Source organism: Drosophila bipectinata, chromosome 3L, assembly GCF_030179905.1.
Source record: "Drosophila bipectinata strain 14024-0381.07 chromosome 3L, DbipHiC1v2, whole genome shotgun sequence".
Lineage (NCBI taxonomy): Eukaryota > Metazoa > Arthropoda > Insecta > Diptera > Drosophilidae > Drosophila > Drosophila bipectinata.
Window position 1 is genome coordinate 27,552,692 of NC_091738.1, and position 22,670 is coordinate 27,575,361.

Here is a 22,670-nt window from a genome sequence, read left to right on the forward strand (position 1 = left end):
AAGAATTTCCTAACTTTTTCACTTAGAGGTTCGAACTACAATGGTCTCTACTCTATACCATCTCTTTCCTGTCCCTCAAATTTAAAACATAGATTTTTAAATTTCCTTACTAACTCCTCCTAGCTTAATAAATTACAAATAGCTTTATATATTCTAACAAATCGTTTCTTGAGCGCCCCTCGGTCGTCTGGGCCTCTAAGCTTTATGATGAATACAGGAATTCTAGCTGATGCTCGTATTGATGTACAAGCCATTTCCAAATTCTAAATGACCGGTAACAAAAAAAAAAAAACAAGAAAGGAAAGCTAACTTCGGGCGGAGCCGAAGCTTATATACCCTTGCAGTTAAAACCGGATATATATCGCAAACATCGGATATAGTTGGCCAATCCTTATGGGAATAGGAATATATAATCCAATTTATTACAATACAAAATCTAAAAAAAAGTCCCAAACTTCTATCTTCAAAAATACGAAAGTTGATATTTCTACCAAATACCATTTTCGATCGTTCAGTTATATGGCAGCTATGGGATATAGTCGGCCGATCCTAATGAAATTTGGTAGGTTGGATCAACTGACTAAAAATAGAATCTGTATTAAATTCCAGCTTTCTAACTCTAAGAGATGTCGGAGATGTCTCCTTCACTGCGTTGCACACTTTTGACCAAATTACACACAAATTATAATACCCTCTGCAAGGGTATAAAAAGGAAAGCTTTTGGCCAGACGCAGACAGCCATAATTAGACGGCTTGCAGCGTGTGCTCGGAAAGCAATGAAGATAGGCTGGTTGAAGGTAGGCTAGGTGCGGTGCAGACTAGGTAAAGACTCATGGAGTGCTTCAGATGCCTCGAGTTTGGGCACATGGCGAAACAATGTTAGAGCGCCATCGACCGCTCACGAATGTGTAGGAGATGTGGCAAGGACGGCCATATGGCAAAAGACTGCGCGGAAGAACCAAAGTGTGCGTTCTGCAGCAACGCCGGAAAGGAAGCGGGACACATAACAGGAAGTGGGAAATGTCTGATGTTCAGGAGCGCCCTCTCACAAAGGAACAGCTAATGAAGTGCACCCAGCTCAACCTTAACCCTTGCGAGGCTTAGTCGATGCTTAGGCAGGCGGTCAGAGACGAGCAGACACAGGTACTCCTCATCTCGGAACCATATAGGATTATCCCAGGAAACGGATGGCTGGCAAGCAGATGCAAGGGAGCTGCTCTGTGGTCAACGGAGAGGGCTCCCCTTGGGGAGCCTTATGTCTTGACATAAGGACATCCAGCGAAGGTTTTGTCCGGGCCAAAATAATTGGGGTTCCATTTTACAGCTGCTACGCCCCGCCAAGATGGGAAATCTTGCGCTACCTGAGGATGCTAGGAAGCTTGGTTGCTGATGCAAGAAGCAGATCGCCGGTAGTCATTGGATGGGACTTCAACGCCTGGTCCCTGGAGTGGAGAAGCCGAGCACCGAACGAGAGGGGCATCAGTCTCCTGGAACTCTTTGTGGCACTGGACGTGGTTTTGGCCAATAGAGGCCAAAAGCTGACATACAGCAAGGCAGGGCGTGGATCTATTATCGACATCACCTTCGTTAGCAGCGCACTAATAAGGAGGTGCAACTGGGAGGTCAGCGACACTTTTAATTTCAGCGACCACCAGGCAATACACTTCACATTTGGAGGGGTAAGTAGGAAACGGATTCTTAAGGTGACAGGACCGAAATGGAAGGACACGCGTTTCGATCGAGAAGCACTCTCGGTAACCCTGCAGACGCTGGACCGGACTTCATCATCCTCCCCGGAGGGACCAGCGGAGGAACTCTCAGGATCACTAGCACATGCTAGCGACAGTGCCATGCCTAGGAGGAAACTTAGCAGAAGAGGAGCATCAGTATACTGGTGGAACCAGGACATTCAGCAACTAAGGACCGCCTGCTGCGGGCAAGAAGACGCTTCCAAAGGGCAAGAGGCTCAAAGGACCTAACCACCCGAACGGAGGAGTTCAAGGCAGCTAAGAGGGCCTTGAAACTGGCAATAAAAGCAAGCAAACGTGAATGCTTTAAAAAAATCTGTGACGAGGCGGAGATGGACCCATGGGGCACAGCCTTAACACCTTAGACCAACATGCCCTACCCTATTAAGGAAAAAAGTGGAGGCTCTGTTCCCGAAGCACCCGGAGAGGGAGAGATACCAGCAGATGATGGGGAGCCGTTTACGCCAGTTACGGAGGAAAAGATCCGAGGCTACGCAAAAAAGATTAAGGCTGGAAAGACTCTAGGACCAGACGGAGTGCCAAATTCCGTCCTGAGGCAGGCCATGCAGGAGATACCGGAGGTCGTCGCTGAGACCTTCAAGAAGTGTCTTCAGCACGGCACTTTTCCAAAAAAGTGGAAGAGGCAGAACCTCATTCTGCTGCCGAAAGGGAACAAAAGGCGACAGACGACCCATCAGGATTCAGGCCCATATGTCTCCTAGACACGGTAGGGAAAGTCCTCAAGATCGCCAAAGCGATCGAAATTCGCTGAGGCCAAAGTTACGCTCTCGGTCAGCCAGTACGGCTTCCCTAAGGAGGGCTCCACGGTGGACGCCATCAAAGCCGTGACCGACACGGCGGAAGCAGCCATCGTGGGAACTCGGTGGAAATGGGGAGAAAAGGAGTATTGCGCGATGGTAACACTAGACATCCGCAACGCAACATCAACTCGGCTAATTGGACACGCATCCAACGAGCCTTGTTCTTGGCAGGCACTCCTAGATACCTACAACTAATATTATCCGGCTACCTTTCAGATAGGATACTGCTGAACGACACGGACGAAGGACCAAAATCTTATGAGGCGACTGCGGGGGTGCCGCAAGAATCGGTCCTCGGGCCACTTCTTTGGATCATCATGTACGATGAAGTACTCAGGATCAAACTACCGACGGGATGTAAACTCATCGGCTTCGCTGACTACCTGGCGCTGCTCGTGCTGCCGAAGGATCCAAGGACGTGGAAAACAATGCGAGTGAAGCAATACGGAGAATTTCAACCTGGATGTCTGACTCTGGACTGGACCTAGCAGCACATAAAACTGAATCAGTTCTCTTCTGATTCAGAAGGGAAGAAGGTGGAGTACATTACCATCCAGGTGGGCAACTGCTTCATCACGTCAAAAAAGGCAAATTAAATACCTAGGGGTAATGCTGGACAACAGGATGTCCTACGGAGCGCACGTGGAGTACTCCACCATAAAAGCTGCAAGGATCCAAGGAGCACTCTCAGGGATGCTGCCAAACGTGGGAGGCCCAAAGGAAGGCAGGAGACGTCTTTTAGCCAGTGTCGTCACGTCGGTCTTGCTGTACGCAGCGCCGATATGGGCTGCGTCAGTCAGAAGACAACAGGGGCTTAAAAAAAAGCTAGGGGCATCGTACCGACTGGCGGCCCTACGCGTCATATCCGGCTTTAGAACCATATCCGAGGAAGTCGCCCCCGTTCTAGCCGGAATGATTCCAATTGATAAACTTGATACCGACTCCAATTGATACCGACTAGCGGCCCCGGATTTAGAACCATATCCGAGGAAGCCGCCCTCGTTCTAGCCGGAATGATTCCCATTGATATTCTGGCTAATAAAGCGGAGGAAATCTACGCATCCAATCGGCAACAGGGAAGGAATTCATCCCGAGAGGCCTTCAAGAGGTCAGCCCGACAAGCGGCATTATCCTCATGGCAGGAGACGTGGGATTCAACGGCCAAAGGTAGATGGACGCACAGGCTAATCACAAAAATCCAGGAGTGGATCGGAAGAAACAACGGTCAGGTTAGTTACCAGCTTACCCAGTTTCTTACAGGGGGTACAGAAAATACCTCCATAGATTCGGACACGACGAAAGTCCAGTGTGCCCCAACTGCCCAGGAGCATACGAGGACCCAGAGCACATTTTGTACAATTGTAGGAGATATCGTGCCATCGTCGGATAGCTACCAGATCCGGAGGAGCTTGTGGAATTCATGTATAGCTCACAGGAGCAATGGACTGGGTAAGCCCAATAGCTTATACACAGGGCGACTTAAGAGGACTTGAAAATGAACGTCGCTCAAGGGAGAATGCCTAAATTAGGCAACCCTTCATGACACTCTAGCCGCCGTATACTGCTCCCCACGCTTCACCATAGCCGAAGATGAGTTTATGCAGTTTTTCAACTCACGCGGAGACCACTTCATAGCAGCAGGAGACTACAATGCCAAGCACATACACTGGGGATCTCGTTACGTGACCCCAAAAGGAAAGCAGCTCTATAATGCAATCATCAAAGCTTAGAACAAGCTAGACTATGTTTCATCTGGCACTCCAACATACTGGCCGCCAGACCCAAAGAAACTTCCCGATTTAATAGACTTTGCGATTACCAAAAACATTCCTAAAAATCTGATAAGCGCCGAATGCCTTTCGGATCTTTCATCTGATCACTCGCCTGTCCTTTTTACTCTACTCCGACACCCAGGAACATTGAATCAATCATCAAAACTGACCTCACATAAAACCAACTGGGTTAAGTACAGGAAGTATTTTAGCTTACACATTGAGCTAATTCCTCACCTCAGCGACGGAGCCAACGTATACAGTTTTGTTAATTCACTGGAGTCTGTACTCGTCTCTGCAGCTCGAGTTTCAACACCTTCAAATATAAACACACAATGCATTCAAAAGAAGACAAATCTACAAATCGAACAGCTCGTCCTCGAAAAGCGACGCTTAAGTCGAGAATGGCAATTCCACAGATCGCAATCTGCCAAGCAAAGCTTTAAACATGCCTCACGTCAACTTGATCAAGCTCTACAGCAAGAAGAAACGTTTGTCCACGTTTGCTATGGAGAGCTCACCCAATTCTGAGCTCAGCGAAAGAAACCGTTATGCCTATTAGAAATTCCACAGGCAGGTGAGCGCGCAGCGACGCAGACAGAGCCAGCACGTTTGCCAAACACCTTAAAAATGTCTTCCAACCTAATCCTGCCACCAATACGTTTACTTGGCCTATTTTAACATATGACCCCCAGCCTCAACCAATTAAGCCAATTGAGTTTCGATCAAACGAAATCGTTAACATCATCAAAAGACAACTGAATTCGAAAAAATTCCCGGGCTGCGACCTCATAACTCCCAAAATGATCATTGAGCTCCCATACTGCGCCGTTGCCCTCTCACCCAGCTCTTTAATGCCATCCCAAAACTTGGCCATTTTCCAGTGATATGGAAAAAGTCAATTATAATAATGATAGCAAAGCCGGGGAAAGACCACACGTCGTATAGACCTACAAGCCTACCGTCTTGCCTATCTAAACTCCAGGAAAAAATCCCGTCACATTGAGCAGGTCAACCGGATTACATTAGAAATTCGGAACTCGTTCGAAAAACGAGAGTACTGTACTGCCATATTTTTAGATGTCTCTCAAGCATTTGATAGAGTCTGGCTAAAAGGTCTAATGTACAAGATCTACACAATGCTCCCCTACAGCACCCACAATATTTTAGAATCTTACCTTTAAGACAGAAAATTTGTTGTGAGGTGCTACACTGCTATATCTGATGATTACACTGTTGGAGCTGGAGTTCCTCAAGGTAGCGTGCTGGGGCCAATATTATATGTCTATACAGCAGACATCCCGACAAGCACACGACTAACAACATCTACGTTTGCCGATGACACAGCTATTCTTAGCCGCACAAAATGCCCGATTCAAGCAACTGCAAAGCTAGCTCTACATATCGTCGATGTTGAAAAATGGCTATCAGATTGGCGAATTAAAGTGAACGAAGTAAAATGCAAGCACGTTACGTTTACTCTGAACAGGAACACTCTACTCCTACAAGCAAACGAAGTAACATACCTAGGAGTACATCTCGACAGAAGACTCACATGGCGCCGGCACATTGAAGCCAAAAGAACACACCTAAGGCTAAAAGCCAGCAGCCTTCATTGGCTTATCAATGCTCGGTCACCTCTTAGCCTTGAACATAAAGTCCTGTTGTACAACTCGGTACTAAAACCTATATGGATGTACGGCTCCCAGTTATAGGGGAACGCCAGCAATAGAAACATTGACATAGTTCAGAGAGTTCAGTCGAAGAACTTGAGAACAATCAGCGGGGCACCATGGTACGTTCGCAACGAAAACATACACCGCCACTTAAACATTTCACCAGTCAAAGAAGTGATCGCAGAACAGAAGGTAAAGTACTTAACCAAGCTCTCGGTGCACCCTAACCAACTGGCGAGAGGTCTAACAAAATTGAGCAACCAAGGTTGAGCAACGCCTTCGTCGCAATGACTTACCCACCCAGCGACCGATCTAAAGAACGCGCAACCAGAATGCAGTGTTAGTATACTGTTAGTTAAATTTGAATGTTAAGATTCGTCAACTTATTGTTAGTCTCAAAATTAAGAGTAGATTCAATAAATAAAAGCAAAGCAATTGTTAAGAGGAGCCCCAAATAAAGGGTCTTATTTCAATGAGTTCCTTTTGGAAACTGAATTTATTTTGTAAAGTTCTCTTATAAGTAGGATACCTCAAAATCTTAAATCTATTTAAAACTACTTATCAACGCACTGCACGCTGACATGCTATGCGACCCTTTCTCAAGAGCGATAAGCGCACCACTTATGTATGTGTTTGTGTTAGGCTGCAGGGGCTCGGTTTTAGACCATGCTGTTAGTCTCTTATTCCATGGGTCCGATCCCTTGAAACTCTAACTTAAGAATTTGTATATATAATAGGGTTCAATGGTTGAACAGCTTTAAAAAAACATTAATACAGATACATTAATCCTAAATAAGACAAGATAAATTTTATAAAAAAAAGGGTTGAATTTGGAAAAAATTTAATTCAACCTTGCGAGCCCTCTGGGTCGGAAATTTTAAAATCGGTTTTAAATATCGCGATTGGGAATTTTTATGCGCACAAAAGTTCCGGTTCCGGTTTTTGTTTTTTTATAAATCAATTTTTTTAGGGGTTACAAATATTGTGTTATATGTGTTTTGTGTTATATTCGACCAGATAAACAATTTTTTTTTAAATATATTATTTTTAGAGCATCAAATGTCTCGACGTTTTTTCTCAAAAATAAGGGTTTTTGATTTTCAAGTGCCTTAAAAAATTAAACAAAAATAGAAACTCGACAATGTTACTCAAGAATTTAGTAGATAAATACTGTGCAAAATTTCAAAACGATCCGTTCAATAGATTTTGCAGGATCGTTAATACCGAAAATTTTGTTTTCTTTGAGGTGCCGCCGGAGATTTTATTTCACTCAATTTTTTATATTTTGGATGTTGCCCTATCGCATGCCAAAAAAAAAATTGATCTGAGACTATCAGTATCTGTATCTTGCACCAAATTAACTATAATTTCTTGTACTTCACTATTCAGTGACAATCGGCCAAAAACAATTTTTTTTTTTTAGACGTTGCTATTATTTCTTTAATCTTTTCTTAATGGTCTGTATCATGACGAAATTGTGTGGTCTTTTCCAGGCTTCGGTAATTGGGAAATAACCAAGATTAATGATTCCATTAAATAGTTTGCAGACGACCTCTATAGCGCATTTTGGAAGTTCGATCAGCTTCTTGGCGTCAGTAGGTCACCAAGGGAGCCTTTTTTGGTCTTAGCCCTCTTATGACTTTTTCGATTTCGTTCGGCCGGAATAAAGGTGTAGTTGGCTGAGGGGTAGCCTCTAGCTGAACTACTGGCAGGAGGAATGAATTTGAGGCTGGGTTTGGCTGGAAGACACTTTGGAGATGTGTAGCGAATATTTCAGCTCGGTCTTCGTCGCTGCGAGCCCAGCATCCCGAAGAGTTTCTAATCGGGGTGGTCGTTTCACTTGGGGCGCTAAGTATTGGGTGGGCCCTCCACAAGAGGTACTTTGTGCTTGTTGGCGAAATGGATGTACTGGATGTACCTCAGATGTGCATTTTCTTGCTGTTGGTGAAGAGCCTGGTCGAGCGATCATGTTGCTTCCTTTAGACGTTGCTTTGAAGCTGGGGATCTGTTGTTTTGCCAATTACGACGCGTGCGTCAATTTTCTCGCTGTTCTCGAGCTGTTCAATTTGCTGATTAGATTTGTAGTATTTGTTCGGTCTACTTCCTTACCATGAGGAGTAGAGATTTCGTTCAGGGCGCTCGTAATGTAGTCGATGTCCGATTCCATGTAAAGCTCCGGGGCTAGCCAGTTCGTTTTTGGCGACGTAAGGCTGAAGGAGTGTTTGGTTATTTCTGGGCTTTGAAGAAGCGTTAAAAGCACAAGCTGTCGGAGTGGTCTGATGATAAGAACGAGACTGCGTTGGCACTTATTAGATTGCCAGGTATGTTTTTTGTCACCGCAAAATCAATAAGGTATGGGAGCTTGCGTGAGTCGGTTGACCAGTATGTGGGACTGTGGCTTTTTGTCTTTATTTAGAATGTTAATAACATTCTTGGCGGCGAAGCCCTTTTTTTTATGGGCGGTTTTTATTTCCGCGGCGGTAAAATCGCGTTCGATTCCCTTCCTACATCCATTTGTAGGTAGGGACCGTAAATAATGATTATTGTCGCTATTTTTAAATTAATACAAATTGTAGGCCCTTGTTGCTTTTTAGCTATTACGTGTAACATTTTTTCTGAGCATTTGGACACGATTCGGAAGTGCTCGGGAGTCTTGGTCTAAACTTTTGATTCATGGTTGTTCCCTTTGATAAGCGGAACAACATAAAAGTTGTCACTGTTCAACGATCAACGGTTGACCATGGCACTCGAACTTTTCTCCCTGATATAGATTGAAGGGGCTTTGGTTTTTTTGCTGTGTCTTGCGCTGGTTGGTTTTCCTCAACCTCCGCCAGTAGGGCAAATCCATATCCTTGAGAGACAATTTTACTTCCAGAATGCCACGTAAGCGTTTTGCCTGTTCAATTTGAACGTAACGTGGATTTTTGTTTGTTTACTTTAATTTGCTAATCTGACAACCATTTTTCAACGTCGACCAGATAAAGAGCTAGTTGCGCATTTGGGTGAATCGGCATAGCTGTATCAACACCAAACGTAGATGTTGTGAGTCATGTGCTTGTCGGGATGTCCGCTGTGTAGAGGACATATAATGTTGCTAGGGCCAACCTTGATAAACTCCATCTTCAATAGTGAAATCATCAGAAATAGCAGTGTTGCACCTCACAGCAAATTTTCTGTCGTAAAGGTAAGACTCTAAGCGCATGTGGGTGGCAGAATTTGCTTGGAACAATTTTTTAAGGTGTTTGGCTCATCGGCTGCATCGCTGTGCGCTCATGATTTTTTATAGGCATCACGGTTTCTTTCGGTAAGCTCAGAGTTAGGTGAGCTCTCCATATTGAGTGTTTTGTGCTATAAGTTAACAATTTCTGTAAGTAGCGGCGCTGGACATATGCTTCTTTTTGCCATACAGCTTTAGTAAGCTGGGGTGAGGCACTATTTTAGTGCATGTATTGAGCTATGCTGAGCAGATTGCGATCTGTGGAATTTCCACTCTCGACGTAAGCGTCGCTTTTCAAGGACGAGCTGTTCGATTTGTAGATTTATCTTCTTTTGGTTGCATTGTGTATTTATAGTTTAGGGTTTTAAAGTTCGAGATGCAGAGACGAGTACAGACACCAGTGAATTAACAAAGCTATCTACGTTGGCTTCATCGTTGAGGTGAGAACTTAATGTGTGAGCTAATATACTTTCCGTACTTAAGGGGTTTTATACCTTTTTTATTTTCAAAATACCGAAAATTTTTTTATTGCTTTACAGCGCTCCTAACCGCGCGCCTCGTCGCGGCCTTGAACTGAACTTGAAACCTTAAACGCGAATATCTCGAAATGGTGTTTCTTGAAAAATGACTTTGCGGTGACATGGATTGGCGGAAAATGTTCGTAATGAAATTCTTCTGTGCTTAAACTTTTCACGCACAAACTTTTTTTTTGACGAAATGAATTTTTTAATGAAATTTCTAGAGACCAAAAAGTTAATTTTTAGCATAAAACGTTCCCGTATGCTTAAAAAAAATTTTTAAATCGATCGTTCATGCACAAGGAATTACACTAAACTAATAAACACTAAACTTTTTTTACTTTTATGGTTTCAGTTGACCTGTTCGACCTGGGGAACTGTCACCGCAAGGCTCTAAAAAAAAAGCCTCTAAGGGAAACAGCCACCCTTTGAAAACTATTTAATATTTTTCCACCAAATTTTGCACAAACATTATAATGTGTAATAATGTAATAGTTAATAAAGTGTACTATCAAAAAATTGAAACATCCGTGTAATTAATTAATTGCTACATACCTAAAAAAAAATTCGAACTTTCCTCTTTTTCAACGACAAAGAAGGTATATAACCCCTTAACCCTATTGGTTTTCCATAAGGTCAATTTTAATGATTTTTTCAATGTTCCTGGATGTGGGTGTAGAACAGTGGGGGGCAAACTCTCATTTTACATAGCTTGCGTGCATAGGATAGGAAATTCTTCCGCAGCGCTGCCGGCACACTGAAAGTTTGAGCACTTTAAAATTTTTTAGAAGCTCTCTGATCTGCTCTCGTTTTAACTTATTTGACAGCCAAAACTTAAAAATCAAAATGTTTCCACTGAGACAAATTTTCGCAGAAATTGGGTTGGAAAAAGTTTTCTGCATAGAAAGCGTAGTTTTTCATTTTTTTAAGAACTGTTGCTTGCAAAGCTTTCTTTAAAACAAAATACACTATTTTAGTGACCATTCCAACTTTTGAATTAACGAAAAACAAAATAAAAAACTACGTTTTTAGCTCAGTGAATGCTCTGCACTCATTGTGTTTTTCTCTGATACGCATACACTAAAATTTCAAACATGTGTGCGTTTCGCCCCCCACTGGTGTAGAATAAACAGGACAGGCGAGTAATCAGATGAAAGATCCAAAAAGCATTCGGCGTTTATCAGATTTTTGGGAATGATTTTTGGATAGTTTCTTCGGATCTGCCGGTCAGTATGTTGGAGTGCCAGAAGAAGCATAGTAGAGCTTGTTCTTGGCTTTGATAATTACATTATAGAGCTGTTTGCCTTTTGGAGATACGAGACGAGAACCCCAGCGTGTGTGCTTGGAATTGTAGTCTTCTGCTGCTATGAAGTTGTCTCCCCGTGATTTAAAAAACTACATTAACTCATCTTTCGTTATAGTGAAGCGAGGGGAGCAGTATACGGTGGCTAGGTTGTATATTTATCGATGTGGCCTGTATGTAGTTTTTAAGAAAATGGGTTATGATAGAGGTGCTTAATACGGCTTCTGATTAGGATTCCAGTCCCTCCATGTGCTTTATCGTCTATATGATTTGTGTGTTTCTAAAGCATTATGTCGATATAATTGTCGAGTAGGAATTGAGCTAACCAAAATTTATGCTCCGAAATGCCATAAGCGTTCCACTTAGATATCCGTAGGGAATTCATTATTTGGATTGTTGTGAAACCAGCATTTGAATTTTCTTTACCCATATAAAGAGAAATCGTTTAGCTCAGGTGCCCATAAAAATATAATCAAAATAAAAAAATTAATCTGTTCTTCAGATAAAAATCCAGTACCTTTTTACTCTGATATTCATTCTTTCCTTCATTCTTTCTCCTTACCGTCTACTTAACCTAAATCTTTACTCCTACTGGTTTTCTTAAATTCTAATCAGTTGAAATTAATTTGTTTTAACTACTAGATCTTTAATAAAGTTTGAATACAAAGACTAAGCAAAAAGAGGTAAATTTAGAAAGAATGTTTCGGAAGCTTTCATCGCGATAGATAAATAGTTATGTAGATTAATTATTCATACGCTTTCTTTTATAAAGCAGACAAGCAAGACAATATGGGTACTCACAAACCAATCTCTCGAAGTCAAAATAAAGTAATGTTGTCTCGCAAAACATGATGGCAACAAACGAGTTAGGCTCTATAAAAAAGGGTATGATTATGGGTCGGATACAGCAAAATTATTTAAGCAAAAAAATAAAAAAATATAAATATTCTGTTCTACTAAATGTTCCACGCTTATTCTGGCACCGATTCGATACGCTTTTTCCATCGTTGCGGTTGATATTGTTTCTTACATATTGTCACTGTGGGCGTGAGTGAGATTCCGGCTTTCCCTTGTACATGGCCAATGCGTGCTAATGTAGACATGAGGTTTGGCGTGAGAGAGTGAGGTTATAGAGACATTTGGTTTGGCGCGAAGAAGTGAAGGATTTCCCTGGCACTACCCTTTAAAATTCTTCTTAAAAGGCTTTTGTTATTCACCTAGCTTTTTGATATTTTCGGTTTGGGTTTGTGGAAAATCGCAGTGTTTGAATAGCTACGCAACTCCCGTAGTTTTTCGTTTTGCTATTGCTGTCACTTTTTTCGAGAGCGGGAGCGGAGCCGTAGCAGAAAAATCAAAATTGTCTGCTCTGCTCTGCTCCGAGATACGAAAAGTTCAAAGCAATTCCTATATTGGCTCACCTGCTTTTAAGGGGAAGTTCTTTTGGATTTTTCCGAAAATTAAGCAAACTTTGAGAATGGATTGCGGGAAAATGAAAAGACATACGAACTTATGCTTTTGAACTTTTGATTCATTGTTTATTAACAATTAAAAAAAATATTCAATATTTAGGAAATTCAAAATGGTGGCTTCAAAATGGCGGATCTCGTCAACCTCTATTTTTCTGCTTTGTCGAGTGTAGGGCCGCTGGTAGTGAACGGAAATTAGAAATGTATATAATTTATTAAAATTGATGGAATTTCTAATTGACAATTTTTCTCTTTTTTTTTACTTTGATCTCGTTTAAAAATTATAAGTAAACAATTTTTTATGCCAATTTTAGGTATAAGGCATACAAAAAAGTATGTACTTTTAAAAATTTTTTGAATGAAGGAAATCGGATCAATAGAACGAGCCCTGTGCGCGACAAGAGGTTTCGAAACATGGTTCCGAGAAAAACAGGTTTAAAGTTTTTAGAAACTTTGCCTTTAGATAGCTTTCTTGTTATCATGGGTATGTTTGAAACGCTCTAGCTCAAGAAATATGCGTCGCATCGAAATAATACAAAAAAAAAATCGATTTTTTCAAAAAAATCCAAAAGAACCTCCCCTTAATGCACCGTCACTGTGTGAATTTCCACTTCCTTTACCTCCTTTCCTCCCCCAAGTAGGAGAGTAGGAAAAATTTCGGCGAGCACAAAATGTTTGCCAAGATGCTCGTCTGTGAATGGGCCCCTTTACACATAAGAATGTAAAAAAATATTTGCAATATATATAAACAAATATTTTTTCAACCAAACTTCGCGCCTAAAAAAGTTTTGTAAAATAATTTAATTTAAAAAAAGCAAAAAACTTACAAGAAAACTAAAAAGATGCGATGCAAACGACTGGACAAGGCAAGATTAGTTTCCCGTTGCTTATCCACAACGGCAGTTTATTAAAACTTGGAGAGTGATCTTGCCATAGATACATTTCTGGCTGCTTCTTGGGACGTCGGGGACTTCTTGGGAAAGTGCCAAAAGATCCATTGCGATTTTGCGTGTTTTATTGGTGCCAACAACAAATTAAAAAGAGTTATCGATTAACTGATGATTAATTATTGATGTTCTGCATGTGGATGATACGCTGCCAATACGCTGCCTATGGATGATGTTTAGAGAAACGTACAGAAACAAATGCTTTATTTTTGATACGTTTAGAGAAACGTTTGGTTAACATTCTTTATTTTTGGGCACGGCTCCTTTTAGAGACTACAAAAACATACATTTTCCAATGACAATATGACCGTAAGAAAGAGATTAAATGCTTTTTGAACCCTGTCTCAAAAAATTTTTTCGTTCATTTTCGTTGTATGAAAAGAGTAGTATGTTGTACCCATACAGTTAAAAAAAAAATTTTCGTTAACTGTTTTTTACCTAGTTGCTTCCCGCTCACACCCATAGCTAGAAAACAGTTAATGTCGATCTGTCAATTTTTTTTTAAGCCTAATACTCTGACGACGAAAATCCGCTGTAACACGTGTGCTAGCGAAATCGCTCTTTAATTGGCTACCGAGCTAGTGTGACCAAAAAAATTAAGGAAAAGGGTAATACTGAACAGCTGTTCTGTTTCTCTCTCTCTCTCTCTCTAATATTTCTCTTTAAATTTTCGCTCCATGTTTGGGGTGTCTAAATAAATCAAATGAATAATTTTACACCCCGAGATCAGCTGCTTACTTTTTTTGATCCGGCAACGCCATTCAATTTGATAGCCATAATTTTCGTCGTCAGAGTGCCGGTAAAATCCAGGAGGTAAAACTTTCTTCTTCTTCCTTTTTTCACACCGTTTTTTTTATATGTTGTTCGGCAGAGTACTAGGCTTTAATGTAGAAAATCAATCTAAATGATTGCCAAAATTAGGTTTAGTTCAATGCAATGGAAATAAAAGATCTTATTAAATTAATTTGTAATTGCGGTAATTTGTGGGAAAAAAATATTTTGATGCCAATTTAATGGCACCAATTTCTTTTATTTGAACTAAAATCATTATTTAAAATTATTATTTATTTATTATTTCAATTATTGTTTATTTATTGATTTTACACAAAAGTAGATTAAAAATCTACAAAGGTCTTCTGTGATAACCGAAGATCTATTGAAATCAGTTGTTTCCAGCATTGACAATTTTTAAATTCAAATCAATTTCATGAGGGACCAAAGTGCAAACTTAAAAATATTCTGTCACGCTGGAAAGAATAAACGATTTTACTCGACATTTTTTTCGATATGAATACTAGGCTTTTAGCCATAAAGAAAATATATTACGCAAATTGTGTAAAAAGAGTATTTTTGTGTAACTGGTGTTTCAAATATGTATTTGTGCGGCCACACTGCATTTCAGTCGGTACAGAATGTTGTGAAACATTGGTTTTTTTTCAATGTACATATATATTATTTGTTATTACAAAAAGATTTGTTTATGTACAGTGCAGCAAACCTGTGGTCAAAACATTGGGTAAATATTTGAAATAAGTAAATAATAACAGAAATACCTTATCGATATATGTACATACATACATCCATTAGCTTAAAAAATCAATGTTTTTTCGTTTAAATGTAGTATAGAACTTGAATTTACAGTAGAATATGGTACATACTATCTATCTGTCTACCAAAAAGTAGAGCTCTACAACAAAAACACAAAATAAGAGCCGTCAGAAAGGACATTCGAAATTTGTATATACAGTACATATTTACATACATATAATACAAAATAATACAATAAAAAAAAAAAATAATAATAATACAATATTCTTATATTTATAAAGTAGTATTTTTACAAACTATGGCTCTGACCAATATTTCAAAAGTTATTTAAATTACAATTTTTAACAAGCGTTAATCGGAGCCTTGGAACATAAGGTAATGATCCATTGAGTTTTTTTTTATTTTGTACTAATCTCCTACAAAAAAAATAACATCGGCCAACTATATCCGATGTTTGCGATATACATATATCCGGTTTTAACTGCAAGGGTATAGATAGCTTTCCTTTCTTGTTTTTCAATTTTTTTTGTAGCGTCTAAAAATTTAGGGAAATATGCATAGTTCTATCATACATTCTAGAATTCATTCTAACTCATTCATTTGGGTATTCCTCCCCCGAATGTTGTTCGAGTGAGAGTTTTTTCCGAAATATGTGTTTATTGTATTTATATGTACATAAGGTATGCGGAATGAAATACGAATAAAATTAAACGCGGTTGCAAAAAATTCCAATAGCCGACAGAGCAAAACAAAGAATGCAATAAATAGCGGTACTATTCCAGCCTGCACAGCAATAAAAATGAGCTTTCTAGTTAATGAGTAGTTGGGGTGATGTCTCTAAACCAGGGATCGGCACCCCAATACATTGATATGATTTTACCGCATTAGTGTTAGTAACGAATAGCAGAAAGTAGGCTGTGTGCATGACGTTTCACACATGTATACTGTGTGTGTGTGGCAGAGCTCGGGCAGAGAAATTTCCTATGCCCCCGAGATAGGGCCGTGCCGACCTCTGCTCTAAACACAGCAGAACGTCTATTTGCACATATGTATTGCGAAAATAACCCATCTCAGCTGAAAAATGAAATTTTCCATCACTTTTCTGCTATGGGATTTAAGAAAACTTTTATTTATAAAGTAATTTTGGATATTCAGAATGGGAAAAAAATGGAAAGATCCCGTGGATCCGGAAAAAATGTCCATTACAGCAGTCTCACGTAAGAGCCAAATTAAAGGCTGAAATTGTGGGTCACTCAGCCAAATCGTATCGTGCTAAAAAATACAATGTGAGCGACAAAACTGTTAAAAAGTATGTAAAAGACATGGGAGTGATCAATGTTGCAGAAAAACCGTTCCTAAAATCACAGAAAAACAGAGAGAGACAATAAAAGTTCGGCTGCGTGCCCTCTCTAGAAATTTGTTTTCTGCAGGCAGCTCGAAAGTTTGCAAAATGGATGATGACACGTATTTCACAGTGGAGGGTCATAAATGGACTCCAAAACATTACTTTAAGCTTCCCGGTACTCAACCACCTGAAAATGTAACCCAGATTACAAAAACAAAGTTTCCTAAGAAGGTTTTACTGTGGCTCGCCATAAGCGAGCGTGGTATTAGCGAACCTGTCTTTTTTAAGGGAGGACTGGCTGTCAATGCCCAAATTTACAAGGACAATTGTCTTCCGGGGCTTAAGATTTTTATAGATAAGTGTCATGCAAGTGATAATACGGTGTTTTGGCCCGACTTAGCGTCTGCCCATTATGTCAGAACAACTCTGGAGGCTCTTGACCAGATGAACATTGAATTCGTACCTAAGCTGCAAAACCCTCCAAATGTGCCTCAGTTAAGGCCAATCGAAAGGTTTTGGGCAAATTTAAAAAGAAATATTTACAGCAAGGGATATAATTTAAAAAACATTGACTGTTTGATATTAAAAATCAAAAGAGAGCTTGCTAAAATCGATACAAATGGAATTCAGGAGGCTATGCGAAAAATACCCAAAAATATAAGGAAGGCTGATCGCAATGGTCATGAATATTTTTTTTAAAAATATAATATAGTCTAATAAAAACCATATAACAAATTTAAGTTAGTCGGACTTATATTGTTTTTTATATTTGTATTTCAACAGTTGTTCGTATTTTATTCCGCATACCTTATGTATGTTTGGGGATATATATGAAAACCATACATACGAGGTGTGTTCAAAAAGTAAGGTGACTTTGTATATTCAAGAAAAACTATTAATTTATTTACAGTGGTGGAAAAAATAATAGAAACGAATTTTTCCTTTGGGCTCAAATACGTATTTTTAATAAGAAACGTGGTAATGAGTGAAAAATATAATTTTTCTTAAACATATATATGTACATCTATCTTACATACTAGAAAACAGAAATCCATTTAACTTTATTCATTTAGCTAAAAAATTAAAGTGAAGTTAAATTTAATGTTTTTGACCTGGAAATAAAAATAGAAACGAAATGACTAATCCTTCTAAATTTACTAGTTGAGAAAAATTTACCACGTATTCAGTATTCATTTTTTTCAAAATTGCAGCACACCTACGGGGTATAGACTCCACCAGATTGGACAAATTGCTTGCTAAATGGAGTACCACTCTTCCTGGACTTTCTCCAACAATTGCTTCTTATTTTTTGGTTGAAACCCATTTAAACGTTTTTTTAGGATGCCCTACAAATGCTCAATAGGGTTTAAGTCGGGTGACTGAGCTGACCAATCCATAACGTAGACTTTATTGTCCTGGAACCACTTTTTCGCAAGCTTGGATGTGTGTTTGGGATCGTTATTCGGCATAAATAGTCACTTCAAAGCAGAGGTCGGCACGGCCCTATCTCGGGGGCATAGGAAATTTCTCTGCCCGAGCTCTGCCGCACACACACAGTATAAATGTGTGAAACGTCATGCTCACTGCCTACTTTCTGCTATTCGTTACTAACACTAATGCGGTAAAATAATATCAATGTATCAATGTATAATATCAAATGCGTTTCCTCTTCGGCATGTGGTAACTTAACGTTAGGAAATTCTGCCGCAGCGCTGCCGGCACACTGACAGTGCGAGCATTCTCAATTTTTTTAGAAGCTCTCTCATTTGCTCTCATTGTGACTCATTTGACAGCCCAAATTTAAAATCAAAATGTTTCCACTGAGAAAAATTTTGTTCAGAAATTGGGTTGGAAAAAGTTTTCTTATTGGATAATGTAGATAGGGAAGCGTAGTTTTTCATTTGTTTAAGAAATGTTGCTACAAAAGATGTCTTTAAAATAAAATACACTATTTTAGTTCCCACTCAACTTTTGAATAACGAAAAATGAAATAAAACAAGAAAGGAAAGCTAACTTCGGGCGGAGCCGAAGTTTATATACCCTTGCAGTTTAAACTGGATATATATCGCAAACATCGGATATAGTTGGCCGATCCTTATGGGAATATGAATATATAATCCAATTTATTACAATACAAAATCTAAAAAAAAGTCCCAAACTTCTATCTTCAAAAATACGAAAGTTGATATTTCTACCAAATACCATTTTCGATCGTTCAGTTATATGGCAGCTATGGGATATAGTCGGCCGATCCTAATGAAATTTGGTAGGTTGGATCAACTGACTAAAAATAGAATCTGTATTAAATTCCAGCTTTCTAACTCTAAGAGATGTCGGAGATGTCTCCTTCACTGCGTTGCACACTTTTGACCAAATTACACACAAATTATAATACCCTCTGCAAGGGTATAAAAAGGAAAGCTTTTGGCCAGACGCAGACAGCCATAATTAGACGGCTTGCAGCGTGTGCTCGGAAAGCAATGAAGATAGGCTGGTTGAAGGTAGGCTAGGTGCGGTGCAGACTAGGTAAAGACTCATGGAGTGCTTCAGATGCCTCGAGTTTGGGCACATGGCGAAACAATGTTAGAGCGCCATCGACCGCTCACGAATGTGTAGGAGATGTGGCAAGGACAATATGGAGTACATAAGAACCGCATAGAATCCGTACAAAAGAATTTCCTAACTTTTTCACTTAGAGGTTCGAACTACAATGGTCTCTACTCTATACCATCTCTTTCCTGTCCCTCAAATTTAAAACATAGATTTTTAAATTTCCTTACTAACTCCTCCTAGCTTAATAAATTACAAATAGCTTTATATATTCTAACAAATCGTTTCTTGAGCGCCCCTCGGTCGTCTGGGCCTCTAAGCTTTATGATGAATACAGGAATTCTAGCTGATGCTCGTATTGATGTACAAGCCATTTCCAAATTCTAAATGACCGGTAACAAAAAAAAAAAAACAAGAAAGGAAAGCTAACTTCGGGCGGAGCCGAAGCTTATATACCCTTGCAGTTAAAACCGGATATATATCGCAAACATCGGATATAGTTGGCCAATCCTTATGGGAATAGGAATATATAATCCAATTTATTACAATACAAAATCTAAAAAAAAGTCCCAAACTTCTATCTTCAAAAATACGAAAGTTGATATTTCTACCAAATACCATTTTCGATCGTTCAGTTATATGGCAGCTATGGGATATAGTCGGCCGATCCTAATGAAATTTGGTAGGTTGGATCAACTGACTAAAAATAGAATCTGTATTAAATTCCAGCTTTCTAACTCTAAGAGATGTCGGAGATGTCTCCTTCACTGCGTTGCACACTTTTGACCAAATTACACACAAATTATAATACCCTCTGCAAGGGTATAAAAAGGAAAGCTTTTGGCCAGACGCAGACAGCCATAATTAGACGGCTTGCAGCGTGTGCTCGGAAAGCAATGAAGATAGGCTGGTTGAAGGTAGGCTAGGTGCGGTGCAGACTAGGTAAAGACTCATGGAGTGCTTCAGATGCCTCGAGTTTGGGCACATGGCGAAACAATGTTAGAGCGCCATCGACCGCTCACGAATGTGTAGGAGATGTGGCAAGGACGGCCATATGGCAAAAGACTGCGCGGAAGAACCAAAGTGTGCGTTCTGCAGCAACGCCGGAAAGGAAGCGGGACACATAACAGGAAGTGGGAAATGTCTGATGTTCAGGAGCGCCCTCTCACAAAGGAACAGCTAATGAAGTGCACCCAGCTCAACCTTAACCCTTGCGAGGCTTAGTCGATGCTTAGGCAGGCGGTCAGAGACGAGCAGACACAGGTACTCCTCATCTCGGAACCATATAGGATTATCCCAGGAAACGGATGGCTGGCAAGCAGATGCAAGGGAGCTGCTCTGTGGTCAACGGAGAGGGCTCCCCTTGGGAGCCTTATGTCTTGACATAAGGACATCCAGCGAAGGTTTTGTCCGGGCCAAAATAATTGGGGTTCCATTTTACAGCTGCTACGCCCCGCCAAGATGGGAAATCTTGCGCTACCTGAGGATGCTAGGAAGCTTGGTTGCTGATGCAAGAAGCAGATCGCCGGTAGTCATTGGATGGGACTTCAACGCCTGGTCCCTGGAGTGGAGAAGCCGAGCACCGAACGAGAGGGGCATCAGTCTCCTGGAACTCTTTGTGGCACTGGACGTGGTTTTGGCCAATAGAGGCCAAAAGCTGACATACAGCAAGGCAGGGCGTGGATCTATTATCGACATCACCTTCGTTAGCAGCGCACTAATAAGGAGGTGCAACTGGGAGGTCAGCGACACTTTTAATTTCAGCGACCACCAGGCAATACACTTCACATTTGGAGGGGTAAGTAGGAAACGGATTCTTAAGGTGACAGGACCGAAATGGAAGGACACGCGTTTCGATCGAGAAGCACTCTCGGTAACCCTGCAGACGCTGGACCGGACTTCATCATCCTCCCCGGAGGGACCAGCGGAGGAACTCTCAGGATCACTAGCACATGCTAGCGACAGTGCCATGCCTAGGAGGAAACTTAGCAGAAGAGGAGCATCAGTATACTGGTGGAACCAGGACATTCAGCAACTAAGGACCGCCTGCTGCGGGCAAGAAGACGCTTCCAAAGGGCAAGAGGCTCAAAGGACCTAACCACCCGAACGGAGGAGTTCAAGGCAGCTAAGAGGGCCTTGAAACTGGCAATAAAAGCAAGCAAACGTGAATGCTTTAAAAAAATCTGTGACGAGGCGGAGATGGACCCATGGGGCACAGCCTTAACACCTTAGACCAACATGCCCTACCCTATTAAGGAAAAAAGTGGAGGCTCTGTTCCCGAAGCACCCGGAGAGGGAGAGATACCAGCAGATGATGGGGAGCCGTTTACGCCAGTTACGGAGGAAAAGATCCGAGGCTACGCAAAAAAGATTAAGGCTGGAAAGACTCTAGGACCAGACGGAGTGCCAAATTCCGTCCTGAGGCAGGCCATGCAGGAGATACCGGAGGTCGTCGCTGAGACCTTCAAGAAGTGTCTTCAGCACGGCACTTTTCCAAAAAAGTGGAAGAGGCAGAACCTCATTCTGCTGCCGAAAGGGAACAAAAGGCGACAGACGACCCATCAGGATTCAGGCCCATATGTCTCCTAGACACGGTAGGGAAAGTCCTCAAGATCGCCAAAGCGATCGAAATTCGCTGAGGCCAAAGTTACGCTCTCGGTCAGCCAGTACGGCTTCCCTAAGGAGGGCTCCACGGTGGACGCCATCAAAGCCGTGACCGACACGGCGGAAGCAGCCATCGTGGGAACTCGGTGGAAATGGGGAGAAAAGGAGTATTGCGCGATGGTAACACTAGACATCCGCAACGCAACATCAACTCGGCTAATTGGACACGCATCCAACGAGCCTTGTTCTTGGCAGGCACTCCTAGATACCTACAACTAATATTATCCGGCTACCTTTCAGATAGGATACTGCTGAACGACACGGACGAAGGACCAAAATCTTATGAGGCGACTGCGGGGGTGCCGCAAGAATCGGTCCTCGGGCCACTTCTTTGGATCATCATGTACGATGAAGTACTCAGGATCAAACTACCGACGGGATGTAAACTCATCGGCTTCGCTGACTACCTGGCGCTGCTCGTGCTGCCGAAGGATCCAAGGACGTGGAAAACAATGCGAGTGAAGCAATACGGAGAATTTCAACCTGGATGTCTGACTCTGGACTGGACCTAGCAGCACATAAAACTGAATCAGTTCTCTTCTGATTCAGAAGGGAAGAAGGTGGAGTACATTACCATCCAGGTGGGCAACTGCTTCATCACGTCAAAAAAGGCAAATTAAATACCTAGGGGTAATGCTGGACAACAGGATGTCCTACGGAGCGCACGTGGAGTACTCCACCATAAAAGCTGCAAGGATCCAAGGAGCACTCTCAGGGATGCTGCCAAACGTGGGAGGCCCAAAGGAAGGCAGGAGACGTCTTTTAGCCAGTGTCGTCACGTCGGTCTTGCTGTACGCAGCGCCGATATGGGCTGCGTCAGTCAGAAGACAACAGGGGCTTAAAAAAAAGCTAGGGGCATCGTACCGACTGGCGGCCCTACGCGTCATATCCGGCTTTAGAACCATATCCGAGGAAGTCGCCCCCGTTCTAGCCGGAATGATTCCAATTGATAAACTTGATACCGACTCCAATTGATACCGACTAGCGGCCCCGGATTTAGAACCATATCCGAGGAAGCCGCCCTCGTTCTAGCCGGAATGATTCCCATTGATATTCTGGCTAATAAAGCGGAGGAAATCTACGCATCCAATCGGC

General features: G+C 41.3%; 1 protein-coding gene and 1 long non-coding RNA gene across 4 annotated transcripts in view; one reads left to right on the plus strand and one right to left on the minus strand.

Moving 5' to 3' along the window:
* The window catches only part of LOC138926232 (uncharacterized), a 33,451-nt gene extending 19,103 nt beyond the window's left edge, over positions 1-14,348 (minus strand). The window contains exons 1-3 of one of the 2 annotated variants that reach the window (XR_011442640.1): positions 14,207-14,348; positions 13,349-13,631; positions 12,563-12,699 (exon numbers count right to left, since the gene is read on the minus strand). This is a non-coding gene — a long non-coding RNA (uncharacterized lncRNA). Of the gene's footprint in view, positions 1-12,562; positions 12,700-13,348; positions 13,632-14,206 lie in introns of those variants that run through there. The other variant, XR_011442641.1, reaches the window with a different exon arrangement.
* Positions 1-22,670, plus strand: part of eIF4B (eukaryotic translation initiation factor 4B) — a 184,144-nt gene that overhangs the window by 117,791 nt on the left and 43,683 nt on the right. The window contains exon 5 of one of the 2 annotated variants that reach the window (XM_070279527.1): positions 10,108-10,164. The exons of the other annotated variant lie outside the window; for it this stretch is intronic. Within the exon in view, the coding sequence (XP_070135628.1) occupies positions 10,108-10,149 (42 nt within the window). The 3' untranslated portion in view covers positions 10,150-10,164. Of the gene's footprint in view, positions 1-10,107; positions 10,165-22,670 lie in introns of those variants that run through there. 2 annotated transcript variants of the gene reach the window in all.